Here is a 16,157-nt window from a genome sequence, read left to right on the forward strand (position 1 = left end):
TTTATACACATTACTCCTTCAACTTTTTTTTTTTTTTTTAACATTTTCACGTTTAAATGTGCAGATAAGTGTGTTTTGCAAATGAAACACTGTCTGTGTGTTTTGTGTGGGTGTGGACTAATCCAACCAACTAATCCCTCTAAACCTATTAACAGATATGAACTAGATCAGCCCCTGCTGAGACAGCTTGTGCCGTGGCTTCCTAGAGTGGTAATATCGGCCTGTATGGGCATTTGTGTGTGTGTGTGTTCAAGTGTGTGTAAAGTGGATGCGTACTGTTGCATATGCGTGTGTTATGATAGCTTGATTATGGTGTGCTGACCCTGAGGATTACGGCTGATTGTGATATACACTCGCTGTGGGAGATCAGAAATTTCCACAGGTTTAATCCGACAGAGTGGAGACATGAAACTGCAGAGACAGGCTGCTGAAACACACCGCTTATTAAAATACTTTCTGTTTTCACTTTTTGCACAATTTCTCTCAGTCTGCCAGAGGTGTGGACTAGAGTCATGTGACTTGTACACAAGCCAGAGTCAAGCGACAAATTTGATGACTTAAGACTCAACTTGACGAAATCAAAAAATACTTGCAACTCTACTTGAACTTGACTTGACATCAATAACTCGTGGCTTCACTTTGATTTCAGCCTTTTGACTTAAAAATACTTGATACCTTCTCCTAAGCCAAATGATTAAAAAGCGTGTTATTTAAAAAGTGTGCCAAGACTGATTTCATTTCCCTTAATTTCCTAAATCAACTTCAGGAAACTGTGAAAGAAGAAAAGGTCAGAACATCAGTGACAATGTTCTCATTTTGCATTGCTGCCAGGATTTGGTGCCAGTTCTGTTGGAGTTAATGGGATGGGAACCGTAAATCACACTATAATGAATTATATCTTTGTTGTTTTACCTTTGACTGAAAAATTCTTTTACAAGATTAAAAAACACACATTAATTGCTGTTGATTAGTATTTTTCATCAAACTATGTGTTTGTTTTTTTTTGTTACTGGTCTACAAAGAGATCATGGATCTGTCTCAAGCCTGTTTGGTCCAAACAGGGCGGGTCGGACCTACTACCACTGACCAGACTGCAATTATAAGCAGATCAGTTTATCAATGCTGATTATTATTCTGGAATCACAGAAACAGCCTTTCGATTAGGTAAATATCTTCTAAATCAAGACCTGACCAAATGCTACAATACTTTGCAGAGGGATTTACATCCATACTAATGTTAGTCATCTAACGCTGCATTAACTTCAATAGATGTGGCACTACATGGCTCCAAAGCAGAATTCGAACGCTATCACAGACATCGTGACCTTTCCTTCTTTAATAGTTTACTTGAAAAAAACGACATAGACACTATTCATTCTCAGCAAGTCTAGAGTCATCTCACCAGATCCTCTTTGTTTTAACTAAATGAACAGCATCCAATCAAGTTGCGGCAGAGAGACATTAAAAAACAACTGGAAAAAAATAGACCAAAGATAATTTTCTCTATGAACAAAAACTACATGGTGGTCAGCAAAAAACAAATTCCAGTATGCGTCGTGAGTCTTAAATTACAGGCAAAGACGCAACAACTTCCAACTTCATTCGACATTTGAAATTGCATAAAGACCATTAAGTTCAGGCCAATAATGACATAATTAATGAGCTAATGTTAAGCTAGCAAGTATTTTTTTAACAACCATTAAGTACAAATTTTAGAAAACATTCATGATTCTGTAAATTTAATATTAGAAATACTTGTGTAGAAAAGCGCATTATGACTTGTTTAGGACTCGAAAGTCTACAGCTGACCCCTAAAACTTGGAGATTCATCAGTCGATGACCCTTCAGTTGACTAAGATTGCTATCAGTTGTGCAGTTGTTGTTTTTTTCCTCTGCTTGTCAGTGTGCTATGCAATGTACCTCTGATGAAGTTTTGGTCTCTAGACTTTGTTGCAGAGTGAGTGCTCTCAACTTTCATGCTGCTCTTTCGTACAAACAGCAGTGAACACAATATAGCAGCCCAGAGGAGGAGAGACTCTGCACCCTAAGGCTCTGAGGCGACATTATCTGCTGCCTTCTGCCTATAAGTGACAAACTTACAGCTAACAGCAACTTAATAAATCACGGTCTCTGGCTTTTGTTTTGTATCTAGTGTCTAAAAACATGCATGTTGCACATTTTCGATCCGTCATTAGTGCAATTAGCTTGTTAACAATATAACAAACGTCCCGCTGAACCCTGTTCAAACTTAAAACTTGATATGAAAAAAATAAATAAATAGAATAATGTATTATTGTGTCTTAAAACATGCACCTCCTCCCCTCAATTGGCGACATCTCGCACATCTTTTTTTCTTTATATTCCACCTAGCTTTCTCACATAGTAATCATCGTTGTTGTATTTTATTTTTTACCTGTTTTGAGTGCTGAGGGTCCACTTGAAGTCACACTGTAGACCTGCAGGAACTCTCTTGGCCTGCTGCCCCCGACGATATTGAACCCGAACCCTCTGGAGCCCTTAGTCAAATGTGTGTGCACAGGGAAACCTCTGAGCTCCGCGGGCTGGTCCGTGAACCCTGGTCACAACCAAAAAATGTACAGCGACAGAGAGAAAGAGGATGAGATAAAGATGGCTCTTAGTTGGAAAAGTCTTCAAGGCGGCAAGAATGCAAAAGTATATCAGAGAGGAGTGATAACAGTTTCAGTCCTGTGTGTTTATACAACTAAATGGTTCAAACTGATGGGTTTTAGGAGTGAGGAGAAAAGAGAGAGAATCAAAGCATTGCAAACCAATCGGCAGATGGCTTTTAAGAAGAAATGCTTATAAATAAATAGATACACGCACACACAAAGTGTTTGCTAGAAAGATTGCATTAAAAGCTGAATCCATTACTTCTTTAAAATCAGACGCATAATCCATTAGACTGACCCAACTCAGTGCTGCAATCTGCTTTTATTTACTGTTTATTCTCACTTTGCATCACCAAATCCATGATGTCCGATCCAAATCCAAAATGTTATTGCATATTCTGTTTCTCCTCCCATGTTTGCTTCTTATTTTAGCTCTATGTTTATAAAGTGGAGCAGCGATCATTCCAAAATGCATAAATTAAACATTTATCCACCCTCGTACATTATGCCAGTGTCAGTTTGGATTCCATTTGCACCAGATTTTACAGTAATCCTCTCACATGCAGGTGATATGGCCATAATGGAGATTATATCACCTTCTGCTGGTGAGAGGCGTGTACTGCACTTCACTGGGACTCATAACACTGTCACAGATGGCTTCCTTGCAGTTTTGCAATCAGCCGTGTCAGACAGACATCAAAAAGTAGATTACGTTGTTTTGTTTTTTTTGACGGCGAGTCACGTGACCCAAATTATGAAATTAAGTTGCCAGTCACATGCCATCCACGTGTCGACCCCTGCCAGCCACAGCAGCGAGTCTGGCTCGCCGCCAACAGCTCCGAGCTTTAGGCCTTAATCACTTACACGTCTCCGTTCAGCTAAAAAGCTCATTCCATCTCATTTGACTCGAACAAGCTGCCTCTGTCTGTTACTTCCGTTCTTGACAAAATTATTCATTTAGGCTGTTCAGTGGTTAAATGTGTCACAATTGTTGCAATAATTACATCCAGGGAGAGAGAGAGAGAGAGAGATGGGAAATAAAGAAAGACACATAAAGGCTTACATTCATTTTTGTAGACAGTCTCTCTGCTTGAAGCTCGAGGACTGTGCCAGTTGTTCCTCTTTGGGATGCGACTTGAAAAAACAAAGCAAAAGAAAAGATTCCCTTTTCAGAAGCATTACATTACTGTATATAATATTACAGCATTGGAATTTAATACACTAAGAACAGAGATACCTGCTATTGACAGACTTTAATCTGCAGCTTTCAGTGCATATTTATGAATTATTACTGTAAATAAACTACAGGAATAGTCTGACATTTTGGAGAATATCCATTTTCACTTTCTTGACGAGTGTTAGATGAAAGATCTATATCACTCTTATGGCTCTCCATTAAATATGAAGCTGGAGCTATGAGACAATTAGCTTTGGCTAATGCTAACATAAATACTTCAATCAGCACCTCTAAAGGTGAAAACAACATCCATTCAAAAATTGCAGGGCAAAAATGTGATGAGAAGTTATGATCCTGTGCTGCTTGTTGAAGTAAGAGATATTTTTAGGCTAGGAATGTAAATCATAAATTTCATCACGATACAATATGACTCTTTGGATAACAATATAATATTTGCTGATATCACAAAGATAATTTTGATCTGATTGAATTCAGCAACCTGCAACTGATGTGATTCAGCATCAGTAAATTTCCTCATTGTTCCTCTTGGCTGCTCATCATTATCTGCCTGTTGCTGGGCCGCCAGCTCTGAAGTTTTAGGAAGAAGGTGCACTTAGACAGAAATGGTATCACAGGCGTCCCATGGGAATTTCAAAATAAGGGTGACAATATGTAAGTGTTTTCATTTTGCATTAACAATACTGGATCATTGGTCATTGAATTGACATATCGTTGTAGATCTATGTATTGTTACACCTTTAGGCTCAGAAGGGTCTGGCTGAACCCATTATTAGTTCACGCTTACAAACAAAAAAAAACACTTTAGTTTGTTTTTATTTTTTTAACCCAAACACAACATCTTGGTTTATGCTAAGTCCAAGATGCAGCGACAGTGTCCTTGCACAGTAGTGTCGGGGGTGAACTTGTTTTGGTGAAGAGACGAGCACTAACATTAAAATAACTAAATCCCTGCAAAATAAAACACCACATAGAGACGTTTCAGCATGAAGGTTGCTTGCTAGGAGGTTGTTGTTGTTTCACACATAGCGCTAAAACGTAGGTCTGCTACGTGGGATTGTGAAAACGGCAACACTGACTGAGAACGGCAGCTGATGAGCCAGACTAAGGTAAGTGTGTGTGCAAAAAGACTTTGACACAAATTTACCAGAGGCAGTGACCGCAAAACTTGTTTTTGCACTCAAGTTTGGTACAGACTAGAAAAACAAACATATTATGTTAACATGATAAATTAGACAGCTTTAGAGGGTGCTGGTAGGTTTTACCTTCAGACAAGCTAAGCTTTTTCCTCCTTTCCAGCATTTATGCTAACCATCTTGTGGCTCCAGCTTCATATTTAGTGAACAGAGACCTACAATGAGCTGCCAAGCAATGACTAGTGGAAACTTACGGTGGTTGCTCTGAGTTTAGCGAGCTCCAGCCAAAGTAAAAGTTTATAGTTTAACTTTTATGGGCGAATTGCAACTGCAGAGAATAAACAGCCCATCAGTAAACAGAGACCAATGACTCCTGTGACATGTTGATCCATGTTTTAAAGAATCTCTTCCCACCTGAAACACTTGAAAACATCTACCAGCTGCAAAAAAAAAGCCACACTTTGCCGCTGCGTGGTTGAATAAGCTCAAAGAGTGTATTTTACCAAATGGTGAACTATTCCTTTAAAAGCTTCGTGAGGAGCATGCAGATACTCACTCTGTGTAGTGAGACTCTCCGGGGTCACTGAAGGCCTGTTCCCAATGATCAGGCATCATGCTTCTCACCCTGGCACCGATTCTGCTGCCGATGATCCCGTTCTCTATGATGCGACCATCCCCGCTGCTGGAGGCCCGGGGCCGCCCGGGGGACCGATGGCTGGGAGGGACGCTGCTGCTGACACCCGCAGAGCCTCCTGTAATTAAAATGTCATGAAAGAGTGTTTAAAATCTAAACTCAGCAGTGATATATTATTTAACAGATGCAGGAGGTGAAAAAGTTTCTCTCTTGCAGTCTGTAACGACCTGCTGCTGGCAGTTCCATGTCAGGCAAAAAAGACCTGAGGTCAGCATCTCGGCCGGCTTTGTCCCCCCCAAAGGAGGCAGAGCGTGTGACCATGCATGCCACACGACTAGCAGAAGAAAAATAAGCATATTTTCTGCAGAGCTGTCCTTGTGGCTGTCCTTCAGCATGGATCTGAGGGATGTAGGACATAACATGGGGCGTCCTGAGTCCCGCTGTACTCGACAAGTGCTGCCGAACCCATCCGCCCACACGGTATCACTTCAGAGGATGACTCAGCAGAGGTCAGGGTGTTGGATGGCTCTCTCAAACTCCATCCTGCATGAATCCTGTACTCACCTCGCTCAACAATCCAGGCTGCCTGCTGCCCTACCTGCCTGTTTGGAGCACGTCTCTAGCTATCTGGATCTCTGCCCGCCTGCGTTTCTCACCTCCCACTCTGCCCGCCTCTCTCTTATCTGCTGTACCATTCTGGCTCCCTGCCTCCACCTTTCCTAACACTCAACCTCCCTGCCTGCCTCCACCACCACCCTGTGTCGCTGCTTCGCTCCCTTACCCTAAACATCTAATCTCATGCTCGCCTTCTGTTCAGCTCCGGTGTGCTCTAGTTTCTTGTTGCCATCACTTCTGCAACTCTCCAACAATGCTTTCATGATTGTAGTTGCACTTTTAGGTACTCAAACCTGAACTTTACTTGAGTTTTTCCATTTTATCTCATTTAATTAAATATTGTACTTTTTCCTCCACTACTTAAAAAGAAGTGTCAAGTTGAGGCCCCTTTTCCCATTTCAGATGTCAGATGAATTTTTAGCAGTTTCCCCACAGAATGATTTCCCCTCTGAGCTTCTCAGGTGGCTTCATTTAACCCTTGAAACACAAGATTGCACTTAGCGTTATCCTGTTTAAATCGACCTAAAATAAAAACCATATTAGCAAGACCATTCTGCTGGTTGCAGCTGATAATAAATGTTTAAGGCCAAATGAAGTCAAATTATTTTTTTTCACATAAGAGATTAAAGAAAACTCCACAAAATGAGCACACAGTTTTTATGCAGAAATTTGTTGGTTTTTTTTCTTTCCAACTCCATTAATCATCGTCCGACCCCTCAGACCTCTTGACTGGGACCTTGACTCCTTGAATAAATTTTACTGGACTATATTATCAGTCACAGAGGACATCTTTCTGCAAGACGAATGCTTTTACTTAGATACTTTAAATGAACTGCGTGTAAGATTTAGGGGGATTTAATGTCATCTAGCAGTGAGGACTGCAGATTGGTAAACCTAAACTTCTGCAGTAATGACTTGGTTGATTTCAGTATTATTAACCAAATATTTAGCATCTTCTTTTGGATAACTTCTTTTTATTTCTGAAAAGGATAAAATTGGATTGTTCAGCTTTGAATAAATGAATACACCCTCCCCCACTAGTGATTAATACGCCTTTTAATCCTAACAAAATAAACCATGTCTGGCACAATGAGTCATCCATCACATCAAAAACAGAAAAAGTTTTTCCCCCATTAAAGGACAAAAATCCATAATGACTCCGTGTTTTAGTTGAGCCTAATGATTTAACACTTTTCTGCTTCCTCATAACACGACTCTCCCTTACCTCCTTGTGGGCACATTTGCCTATCTGCTCACCTCCTTGCCTGCGCGACCTAAGGCAGCCTGACCTTCCTTTGGAGGTGATCCAGCGATCGATGAGGCCACAGCCCCACTGAGAGTTTAGAGCATACTAATCGTGCAAATGATTGATTAATTTGGGTATCAGAGACTGGAGCTAAAGATAGAGGGACAATGCAGTATTTAGATGCGGCTACTGTGCAGTGCTTAACAGATACATTTGAAGACTTTTTTTAAAAAAACTGGACCAAAATAAGAATGTAATGCTCCACTTTACATGTATGACTTTGCTCACACACGCTGTCACCAGCTTTAGTGATACTCGCCTGACAGGCCTGAGTCGTCCTCGCTGTTCTCGCCGTCCTCTGCAGCCTTTTCCAGGTTGCTGAGCGATTTGCTGCGTGTGCGGAAGTTTCTGAGCAGGTTGCGGTGTTCCTGGTAGGTGATGGGGGGGCTGTCTGCGCTGATGTGGACGGGCCGAGGTGTGCCGTAGTAATTCCCTGAGACAGAGAAGGACAAGAGAAAGGCGTCTTGAGAGATGGAGTTGCAGTGAAAACAACAAAGTGTAAAACTGTTTGCTTTAAATAAAACCACATTAATCTAAAGGTGGTCAGAAACAGCACACAGTCTGCATTACAGGGTTCATACACATTTTTACCAATAAATTTCCATGACTTTGAAGTAAATGTTTAAGACCATACATGCTCTGAAACAACCATCCATACTCCTAATCGGGTCTTTTTCATTATTATATAATAGCTTTTAAAAATATACATTATTAAAAAAAAGACTCAGAACAGGATTAAAACTCAATGTTAAAATATAACTAAGGAAGCCATCATTATTTATGAAAGGGGAGGGCTAGTATAAAAAAAGGGGGAGGCATGTCAAATAATTTTTTAAGCCTTTAAGGTGGTTTGTAAAGAAAACATTTTAGATTTTTTTTGTTTGTTTATTTTTTACAAGAAAACATGTTGACGATTTTTTTTTAATTCTGGTGTCCGTAAACAATTATAGTGATTTTTGAAGAAAAGATTATGCCTTCTTTGTCCTTTAAATGGTTTGGTGATTTTTGAAGAAAACATGCATCTTTTCATCAAAAATCACCAAAATTACAACATTTATCATAACTACAAACTGTAAAAAACACTGTTTTTTGTTGGATTTTCACATTTCTGACAGTCCTTGGACACATCATGTATTATTATGCAGGTTTGTGAAACAGATTTCTTTGTACCCAGGCATAGACATATTACTGACTTCCAATCTGATATGAAACAAAAGATTTTCTATATTCACATATTCAGTAGCAGGCTGGGTTCATGCCATTTTGCACACAGACAGCACATACATGCTACATGCTTATATGTATGTGCATTACGTGTCCCCTGAGATCATCCATTGTATATATTCTATATTGTCAGTTGTAGCCATCTGCTCCAGCTGCTAAACAAGAAATGAAATTACCTCCACCCCTCCATTTGGCTTGTGGAGACCCAAATGGGCTGAGGGGAAACATTAGATTACTGAACTCTACAACAAGGTCACCAGCCGTCACCATTTGCTGCGGTTTCTGCAGGCGACAATGCTGCTGATACTCCCGATTGCTTTGCTGTAGCGATGTGTCTGTCAATGTCACACGGAAGGCAAGTGAGGATGACATTTATTGCTCCCATTAAACTCTTATAAATTATGGATGCTAATGTATGGAGGGTTTTTAATCAGAGGCAGCACTCTGACCCTTATAGGAGAGGAAGAGGAGGAGGAGTCTGCGGGGGAGAAAGACATGAGCCAAGCAACACCTGATGACATTAATATGCATAAAGAGATGGCAGCTGACTGCCTTATTATGAACTATGTAAACCTCGTTCATCACAGCCAAAAACTGCCAATACGTGTTCTTTATTTAAAGCAGCTGGGCCGACTCTGTCTAAATGTAACAAAATCCACCCACCAGCACCTCTACAGCTCACTAATTAACACGTTTTATCATCCCTGTCATCACCCGAAGCTTGCAGGCGACCAGCAGAGACTCCAAGAAATTGCTGCACCTGGCCAAGAAATTCTTGCACAATGACATATATTCTTTTTATGAAGTGCACGTTTGTTTACTTCCTTTACTTTTTACAGTTAGCTTTATCTATAATGTTGATAACTTTAATCATTCATTCTTAAAAATAGTGGGTTTTTTTTATTGGTGTACATCAGTCACTTTATGTTTTGGCAGCTCTTTCACACACTTATGGCTAAGCTTTAAAAATTGCGATAAAGTGAACTGATGCTAAACCGAATGATTAGCTAATGTGGCAGTTATTAAAAACACTGAGGTGATTATCTGAAAGATCACAACAAAATCACAAAATCACAATCACAAACAGTGAAAAGGGTGATTTTTGTTAAAACTCTTGTCAACTATAGAGTAACATTACCTTCGCCTCTGACCTTAATGATCACATTTCACCCTGAAGTTAGTTATTTAAGTTTTTGCAGTTAGCTCTTTACTTTTGTTATATATTATTCGTAGTATTTACGACTGTTTTTAGTATTTTGAATTGTTTAAATGACAAGTTTAGCCATTCAGCTAGCCTGTCTGCTGAAATGAGAAAAGCACCGTCAAGTTTATGAGGAGGACGGTCAGCTCTACTCAACTTTATTGCTCGCATTCACGAGAGAATGTAACATAACACACGTCACTTTCATTTTTGGCAGCTCTATCTAGCACTGAGTGTTAAAAAAAAACTAGAAACTAGAAAAGAAGATCTAGAAATCAGGCTAATGTTGGTGCTTCACTGACTAGCTAATGTAGTTAATGTTTATTTAAGACATCAATGTAACTGAAAAATGATCAAAAACACATAAAAAAATAAATACTACTAACACTATGTACAAAGCTTATTGTGAAGGTGTCAGAAATGCATGAAATGACCACGGTCTCTGAGCACAGTGGCTGCACATTTTGGTTTAAGTACTAAATAACTTGGTTAGCTTTAGAAAAAGATTGTGTTTTCGGTTTAAATAACTACGCATGTCACACACAGGACACAAGTACACTGTAAAGTGTAAAGACATAATCATTAAAACTAGTTGACGTTGACTTCAGAGACTGGTGTTTGCTCTCCCACCACCCCGACCATGGACCAGTGGGGTTGTAACATTAACCACCGCTAACTGGATGACATTGATGATTGAGGAAATTTGAAAACTCCATGACCAATGATCCTAATTGACTTGATCTACTGGCACTGTTTCACGAAATTTAAAAACATTATGTGCCACCATTAAATGCTGTGCAAGAAGACAACAACCTGTCACCTGCAAAACCACAGCATGATGATTTTACATTTAAATTTTCAACAATGCATTCAATAATTCAAATATAACTCATTAATCATTGAGCCTTAGGTGCTGCTGGAGTCGGCCTCACCTTTGAACTTTCCACTCTCCAGCAGCGCTCCCGACTCCTCCAAGGAGAAGAACTCCTCAATGGAGACGAAGTTGTAGTCTACGCCTGAGATTTCCCCGTCTCTGGGCTGTCTGGTTGTACCTGCAGGAGGAAGACAACAGGAAGTATTATGTCATACATCAGAGCCATGAGGACAGAAATACTGCCCGCTCTAACGTGGATGACATGTCAATTAATCAGAGCCTTTTCCTCTCATCGGGGGGTCATGAATCTTAGTTTAGAGTTAAAACAAAACAACAACTCAGCAAAATATAAATAGTCCAAGCAGTGCAGTTTGACAAATTACATAATTCAATGAAAGGTAACAATTTAATGGATCCACTCGGGTTGTATTTAAAGTTAAAAAACTGATGGATTAAAGGATGTCAACAAATTCAATAAGAACATAAATTGATCGTGGCAATTTAGATGTGGCCTCTTTAACCCTTAAAATCTGAACAAATCGACTTGATTTCTTTAAAAACATGGGAGTAAGGCAATGAGCAACAAAAGACAAAATGACTAAGAAACTAGGAAAAAGTACAAGAAAATTACCAGGTAATTAGCTTGTACTTTTTCCTAGTTTCTTAAAAAAAAAAAAAAAAAAGAAGAAATGACCTAGAAAAGTGCTTTTAATAAATTAAAATTTGTAATGTAATTCTAAATATGTTATATATATTATTACCATATATATTAACAAATATATTAGGATAATTGTATTTTTTTCCGCTAGCTTTTTTCTTTTTTCCCTATACATTTCCCTTGCTTTTTTAAAGTAATATTCTAAATCCATACTACTATTTCTTTTTAATTTGTGAAGCATTTATAACCAAGTTGCTAATTGCCTTTTGCCGTTTCAAAGGGTTAATTGCAGCATTGCACTCATGATAATAAAGTCAGTTGCAGGTCAGAGTCTCCACCCACAAACCCAAATTCGCCCTTTAGTATGAAGAGCACGAAGATGATGGTAGGAATTTACCAGCCCTCTTTATTATGAACGGATCAATAGGAACAGAATTAAACATTAATGAGGCACTGTGAAAGTCTTAAAGTCTTTCTATCACCATTGCAAAGATGGAGCACTCAGATGATCAATGGTCTGTCATCAGAATTGATTCACATTGACCTTGACCTACAAGAGAGCAGTGAGTCCAAACCACGGCAGGAAAAGTATCTTTACAGCGTCTCAGTGTCTGCTGTGTTTTGACCAAGATCTCCTCACAGTAAAATACGTGTGCAGGCATGTAGTGTGAAATATATCACATTTTTATATTTCTCATTAACTCCAATCTGGTGGAATCATTTTAATTTGCAAATTGAAATTCAAGGCCTGTTATGACCTTGAGACAAGTAATTCCTTTCTGAAGACAAAATCACACCAAGCCCAAACTAAGGACAAAATCTCCATCCTTCTCCTGAGGGACCACATGTGATGTAAGCGCGGGGCTGGCAGGAGGGAGTCACACCCAGCTACCCTATAAAACCCATGATTAATGCACCGTTGTCCTGGGAGCTGCACTCCCAGCCACAATGACACATGCAGGACTGCACAGAGCACGCAAACACACACACACACACACACACACACACACACACACACACACTACAGCCAACTCACATGTGTAGACACAAGGGCTGGACACATAAATATTAGAGAGCATGAGGCATCTAAATCTAAACCTCTTCTTTCTGTAGCAAAGTGTGTTTACTGTACAGTATTTATCTCGATCGGCCCCAGAGGAGGAGGTTCAGGCCTCTGATATTGTGCTTGCAGTTACAGCCAGCAGCTGTCATGCCATTTTCTTTTCTTTTTTTTTTTGCCAATGTTTCCACCTGCTGTGACTACGTTTTATCGCAAAAGCCAACGCAACAAGCAATTTTCATGGCTTTACATGAGAAAGGGTATACACACACACCAACCGAAAGTCACAAAAACATTTCGGCTGTATATATGCTGAGTTAAAAGGTGCAGTGAGTAGGATTTAGAGGCATCAACTGGCAAAAATGGTATATAATATTTCTAACTATGATCTAATAAGAATAATGCATTTTATTTATAGAGCGCTTTTCAGGGAACTCAAAGACGCTTGAAACTCATTTCACGGGTTTATAACCACCTAAAAAAACATCATTTTTTGTCCTTACCTTAGATGAACCCTTTATATCTACATACGGAGCAAGTCCCCCCCACAGAGTCTGCCATCTTGTTTCTACAATATCAAGAGTGGACAAACCCAAAATTGGCTCTGGGGCTCTTTGCGTTTTCCTGTTTTTCCTGTTCACACTTGGCACACAGGAGAAGCTTTAGTTCTGCAACCTCCCCACTGGAAGCCTGTAAATTCGCACACTAGACCTTTAAGGGCTGCAACTGACAAATACTTACATTTTCAATTAATCTGTCTGTTATTTTTGCATTTTTGCTCAAAGATATACTATAGAGGCTTTGTTGGCTATTGTTTTAAAACCAAATTTTCAGTTAAACCCAACCCCATCTTTGTCCAGTTGCTGTGTCCACAATTATCATAGCTTTCTCCTGGATGTTGTTTCTTACAATCTGGCACTTGAACGACGCTACCAAACACGGAAAAGTCTTTCTTTTGCGTTTTAAAAAAAATCTGTGTTCAAAAACTCTGTTAAACTCTGTCCTCTGTGCTTCCCAAAGAGACGATTTTCTCTAGAAAAGTTTGACCCTCACGTTACGGCTCATTAGGAAACTGTCTGATGCCTTTAAAGGGGATGAAAAGTGCTGATGTGATTGGCCATCATTATAGCTTGACCCAGCTCCACCTGCTGATGCTGTATAATGGATTCAAACCCCTTTGTGTCACGCTGCGCCGGGGTTGTGTTTGCATCACCAAAAAATGCTACTATCAAGGAAATTAGAGGTCTCAGCGTCTAATTAAAGATCTGATAGCAAATCTCCTGATGACATCTGACATGAGCGTAATTCTTCTTCTCCCCTCAGGACACACAGTATCTCTCCAGCTGATCTGGTGCAAGGCAGGGATTCATTATCTATGCACCCTCCTAGGAAATATATATGACATGTCAGCGGGGGGACAGAGATGGATTATTGACATCTTCTTCTTCCCCCGCCTGTCCCTGTAGGCGCCGCACGCTGGTCCCCTGGGAGAGGGGTGAGGTAGGGATTGAAGAGGTAATTACACAGAACTCTGTATCAACACCCAGAGAGAGCTGTCTGTCAAGATCATTGCACAAAAATAGCTAACAAAGAATCCAACAGTTGAAAAGGCCACAGACGGTCTGCCTGACAACGCTGCAGCGAGCATATTAAGAATAACTAAATGATGATGTTTCTTATCTCTGACTCACTCCGAAGACAATTAGGAAAGTCTTTTATGGAGGAGACAGAGAGACACAGGCAGCCTTGAAACCACGACATTGGCGCTGAATCATCCAAGGGCACATGTGCAAATGGTTAGTGCGATTATACAAATACGGATGGGAAAGTTCAGGAGGGTAATATAAGGGCTTGCACAAAGAAATTATACGCATGAGGAAGCAAGACAGAGTAATTTTTAATGCTGAAATAGAAATCTGTGTTATGTAAAATGGCCTGCTTAACTGGACTGAAGATACAATGTACCGCTGTTTCTCTACACGTTTACCTGCTCCCCAAAGGCCACACAGTAAGCATCCTGCTCCAGCACACAGAGCCATTAGACTGCAGCCAGCCCCTCCTCCACTTTGGCACTGATAGACATTTGCTTTTAATTTAATTCCCCCCCTCTAGATTATTGATACAGTAGCCTGCATTTATTTAATTCTGCCATTCATTTCAATTTTTATGCACTGCCCTCCTGACTGAGCCTTTGTAATGATATTTCCTGCATCAGTGCCAACTCCAACATCACAGAACATTGTCTCATCAAAAGGATTCAGGGACTGACGTTCTCTCTAAATAGCACAGCGGTACAAAATCACAGTTTCAGAAGAAGAAATAGCATCTAAATGAAGCAAAAACAAATCTAAACTGAGGTCTCGTCATGCTATCTGCGCTTCCGTAGAGTAAATAATGTTTCAAGACTTGTTTTATGAGCCGCCGAGACCAATTAAACTTTACGTCAGGTAATGCAATGTTTTAATTATCGCCAAAACAGAAAACTGCAGCAAAGAGTCTCCTGAAACAGGAGGAACATACATATGATCCTGAAGGGGGCCACAATGAGCCGCTGATGAAAACTCCTCAGCTCCAAGTTCCTGTTACATCAAGCACAGCTGCATCCTCGATGGAAAACAACCAAAAGAGGAGTAGAAAATATGTTCCTATATATCTTCGAGTGGTCTGAACGTTTCCCAAGCCGTCTTAGGATCAGGCAAGCATGCGTGTGTTGGTATGGGCATGAGAACAACAGCATCTTGCTGTCACATCTCCAGCAGATCAGAGGATTACACGCTCGTGGGCTGAGCCTGCCTTGTTGTCACTCAGAGACGTAAAGTTGTTTCCAAAGTTTGATACAGGTTAATGGAGTATATTACAGTAATTTGTCATAGGGCTGGGCAATATATCAATAATATATTGATATTACTACATGAGATTTTATATCCTCTTTGATTTTCTAATATCAGAAGTGTTGTCCTCTCCTGGTTTTAAAGGCAGCATTACAGTAAAATGATATAATTTTCTGAACTTTACATACTGTTGTAGCTGTTCTATTATTTGCTTTTACCACTTAGTAATTATGTCCACATTATTAATAATTATTTATAAAAATCTCATTGCGTAAATATCTTTTTTATCAATATCAAGTTATTTGGTCAAAAATTGAACTGAGTTGAATATACTTAATTCTAAACATTAAAAAGACACTCCTTGAATATGTAAACCTGCCTGTCTGCTTGTTTTTAAGATCATTTTCTCTATTTTCTTTTTTTCACGTTTGAAATAAATCATCTAATCAAATCCAATCATTTTTTTAAAAAAGTGTATAACAGTCAACATATAGGCTATAAAAAAAACTTTCAAAAAGAAACATAAATTTACATTTTATGTCCAAAAAGGTGTAGGCAGATGCAAACCAAAGCCAATAAATTATATTTCATAAGCCAAATCTCAGCTCCATTGTCAATCCCCACAACTAAACCACTCTGTTCATGCTCTTCATAAGAGTACAACACTACCCAAAAAGCAAATAAAAAATCTAATTCTGACAATATCACCCTTTGCATGCTTTACTTTCCCCTTTCTTATTTTTGTACCTTGGAAAAATTCTTTTTTTGAACATCTTTTTAAACTGTCTGATAT

The 16,157-nt window shown here is 39.5% G+C and overlaps 1 protein-coding gene across 1 annotated transcript in view; it reads right to left on the reverse strand.

Annotated features, from left to right (window-relative positions):
- LOC121947202 (membrane-associated guanylate kinase, WW and PDZ domain-containing protein 2) overlaps nt 1-16,157 on the reverse strand; it is a 53,138-nt gene that overhangs the window by 15,979 nt on the left and 21,002 nt on the right. The window contains exons 4-8 of the mRNA XM_042492139.1: nt 10,874-10,993; nt 7,776-7,949; nt 5,518-5,713; nt 3,694-3,764; nt 2,414-2,575 (exon numbers count right to left, since the gene is read on the reverse strand). Coding sequence (XP_042348073.1) covers nt 2,414-2,575; nt 3,694-3,764; nt 5,518-5,713; nt 7,776-7,949; nt 10,874-10,993 — 723 coding nt within the window. The remainder of the gene's footprint in view (nt 1-2,413; nt 2,576-3,693; nt 3,765-5,517; nt 5,714-7,775; nt 7,950-10,873; nt 10,994-16,157) is intronic.

This window comes from Plectropomus leopardus, chromosome 8, assembly GCF_008729295.1.
Source record: "Plectropomus leopardus isolate mb chromosome 8, YSFRI_Pleo_2.0, whole genome shotgun sequence".
NCBI lineage: Eukaryota > Metazoa > Chordata > Actinopteri > Perciformes > Serranidae > Plectropomus > Plectropomus leopardus.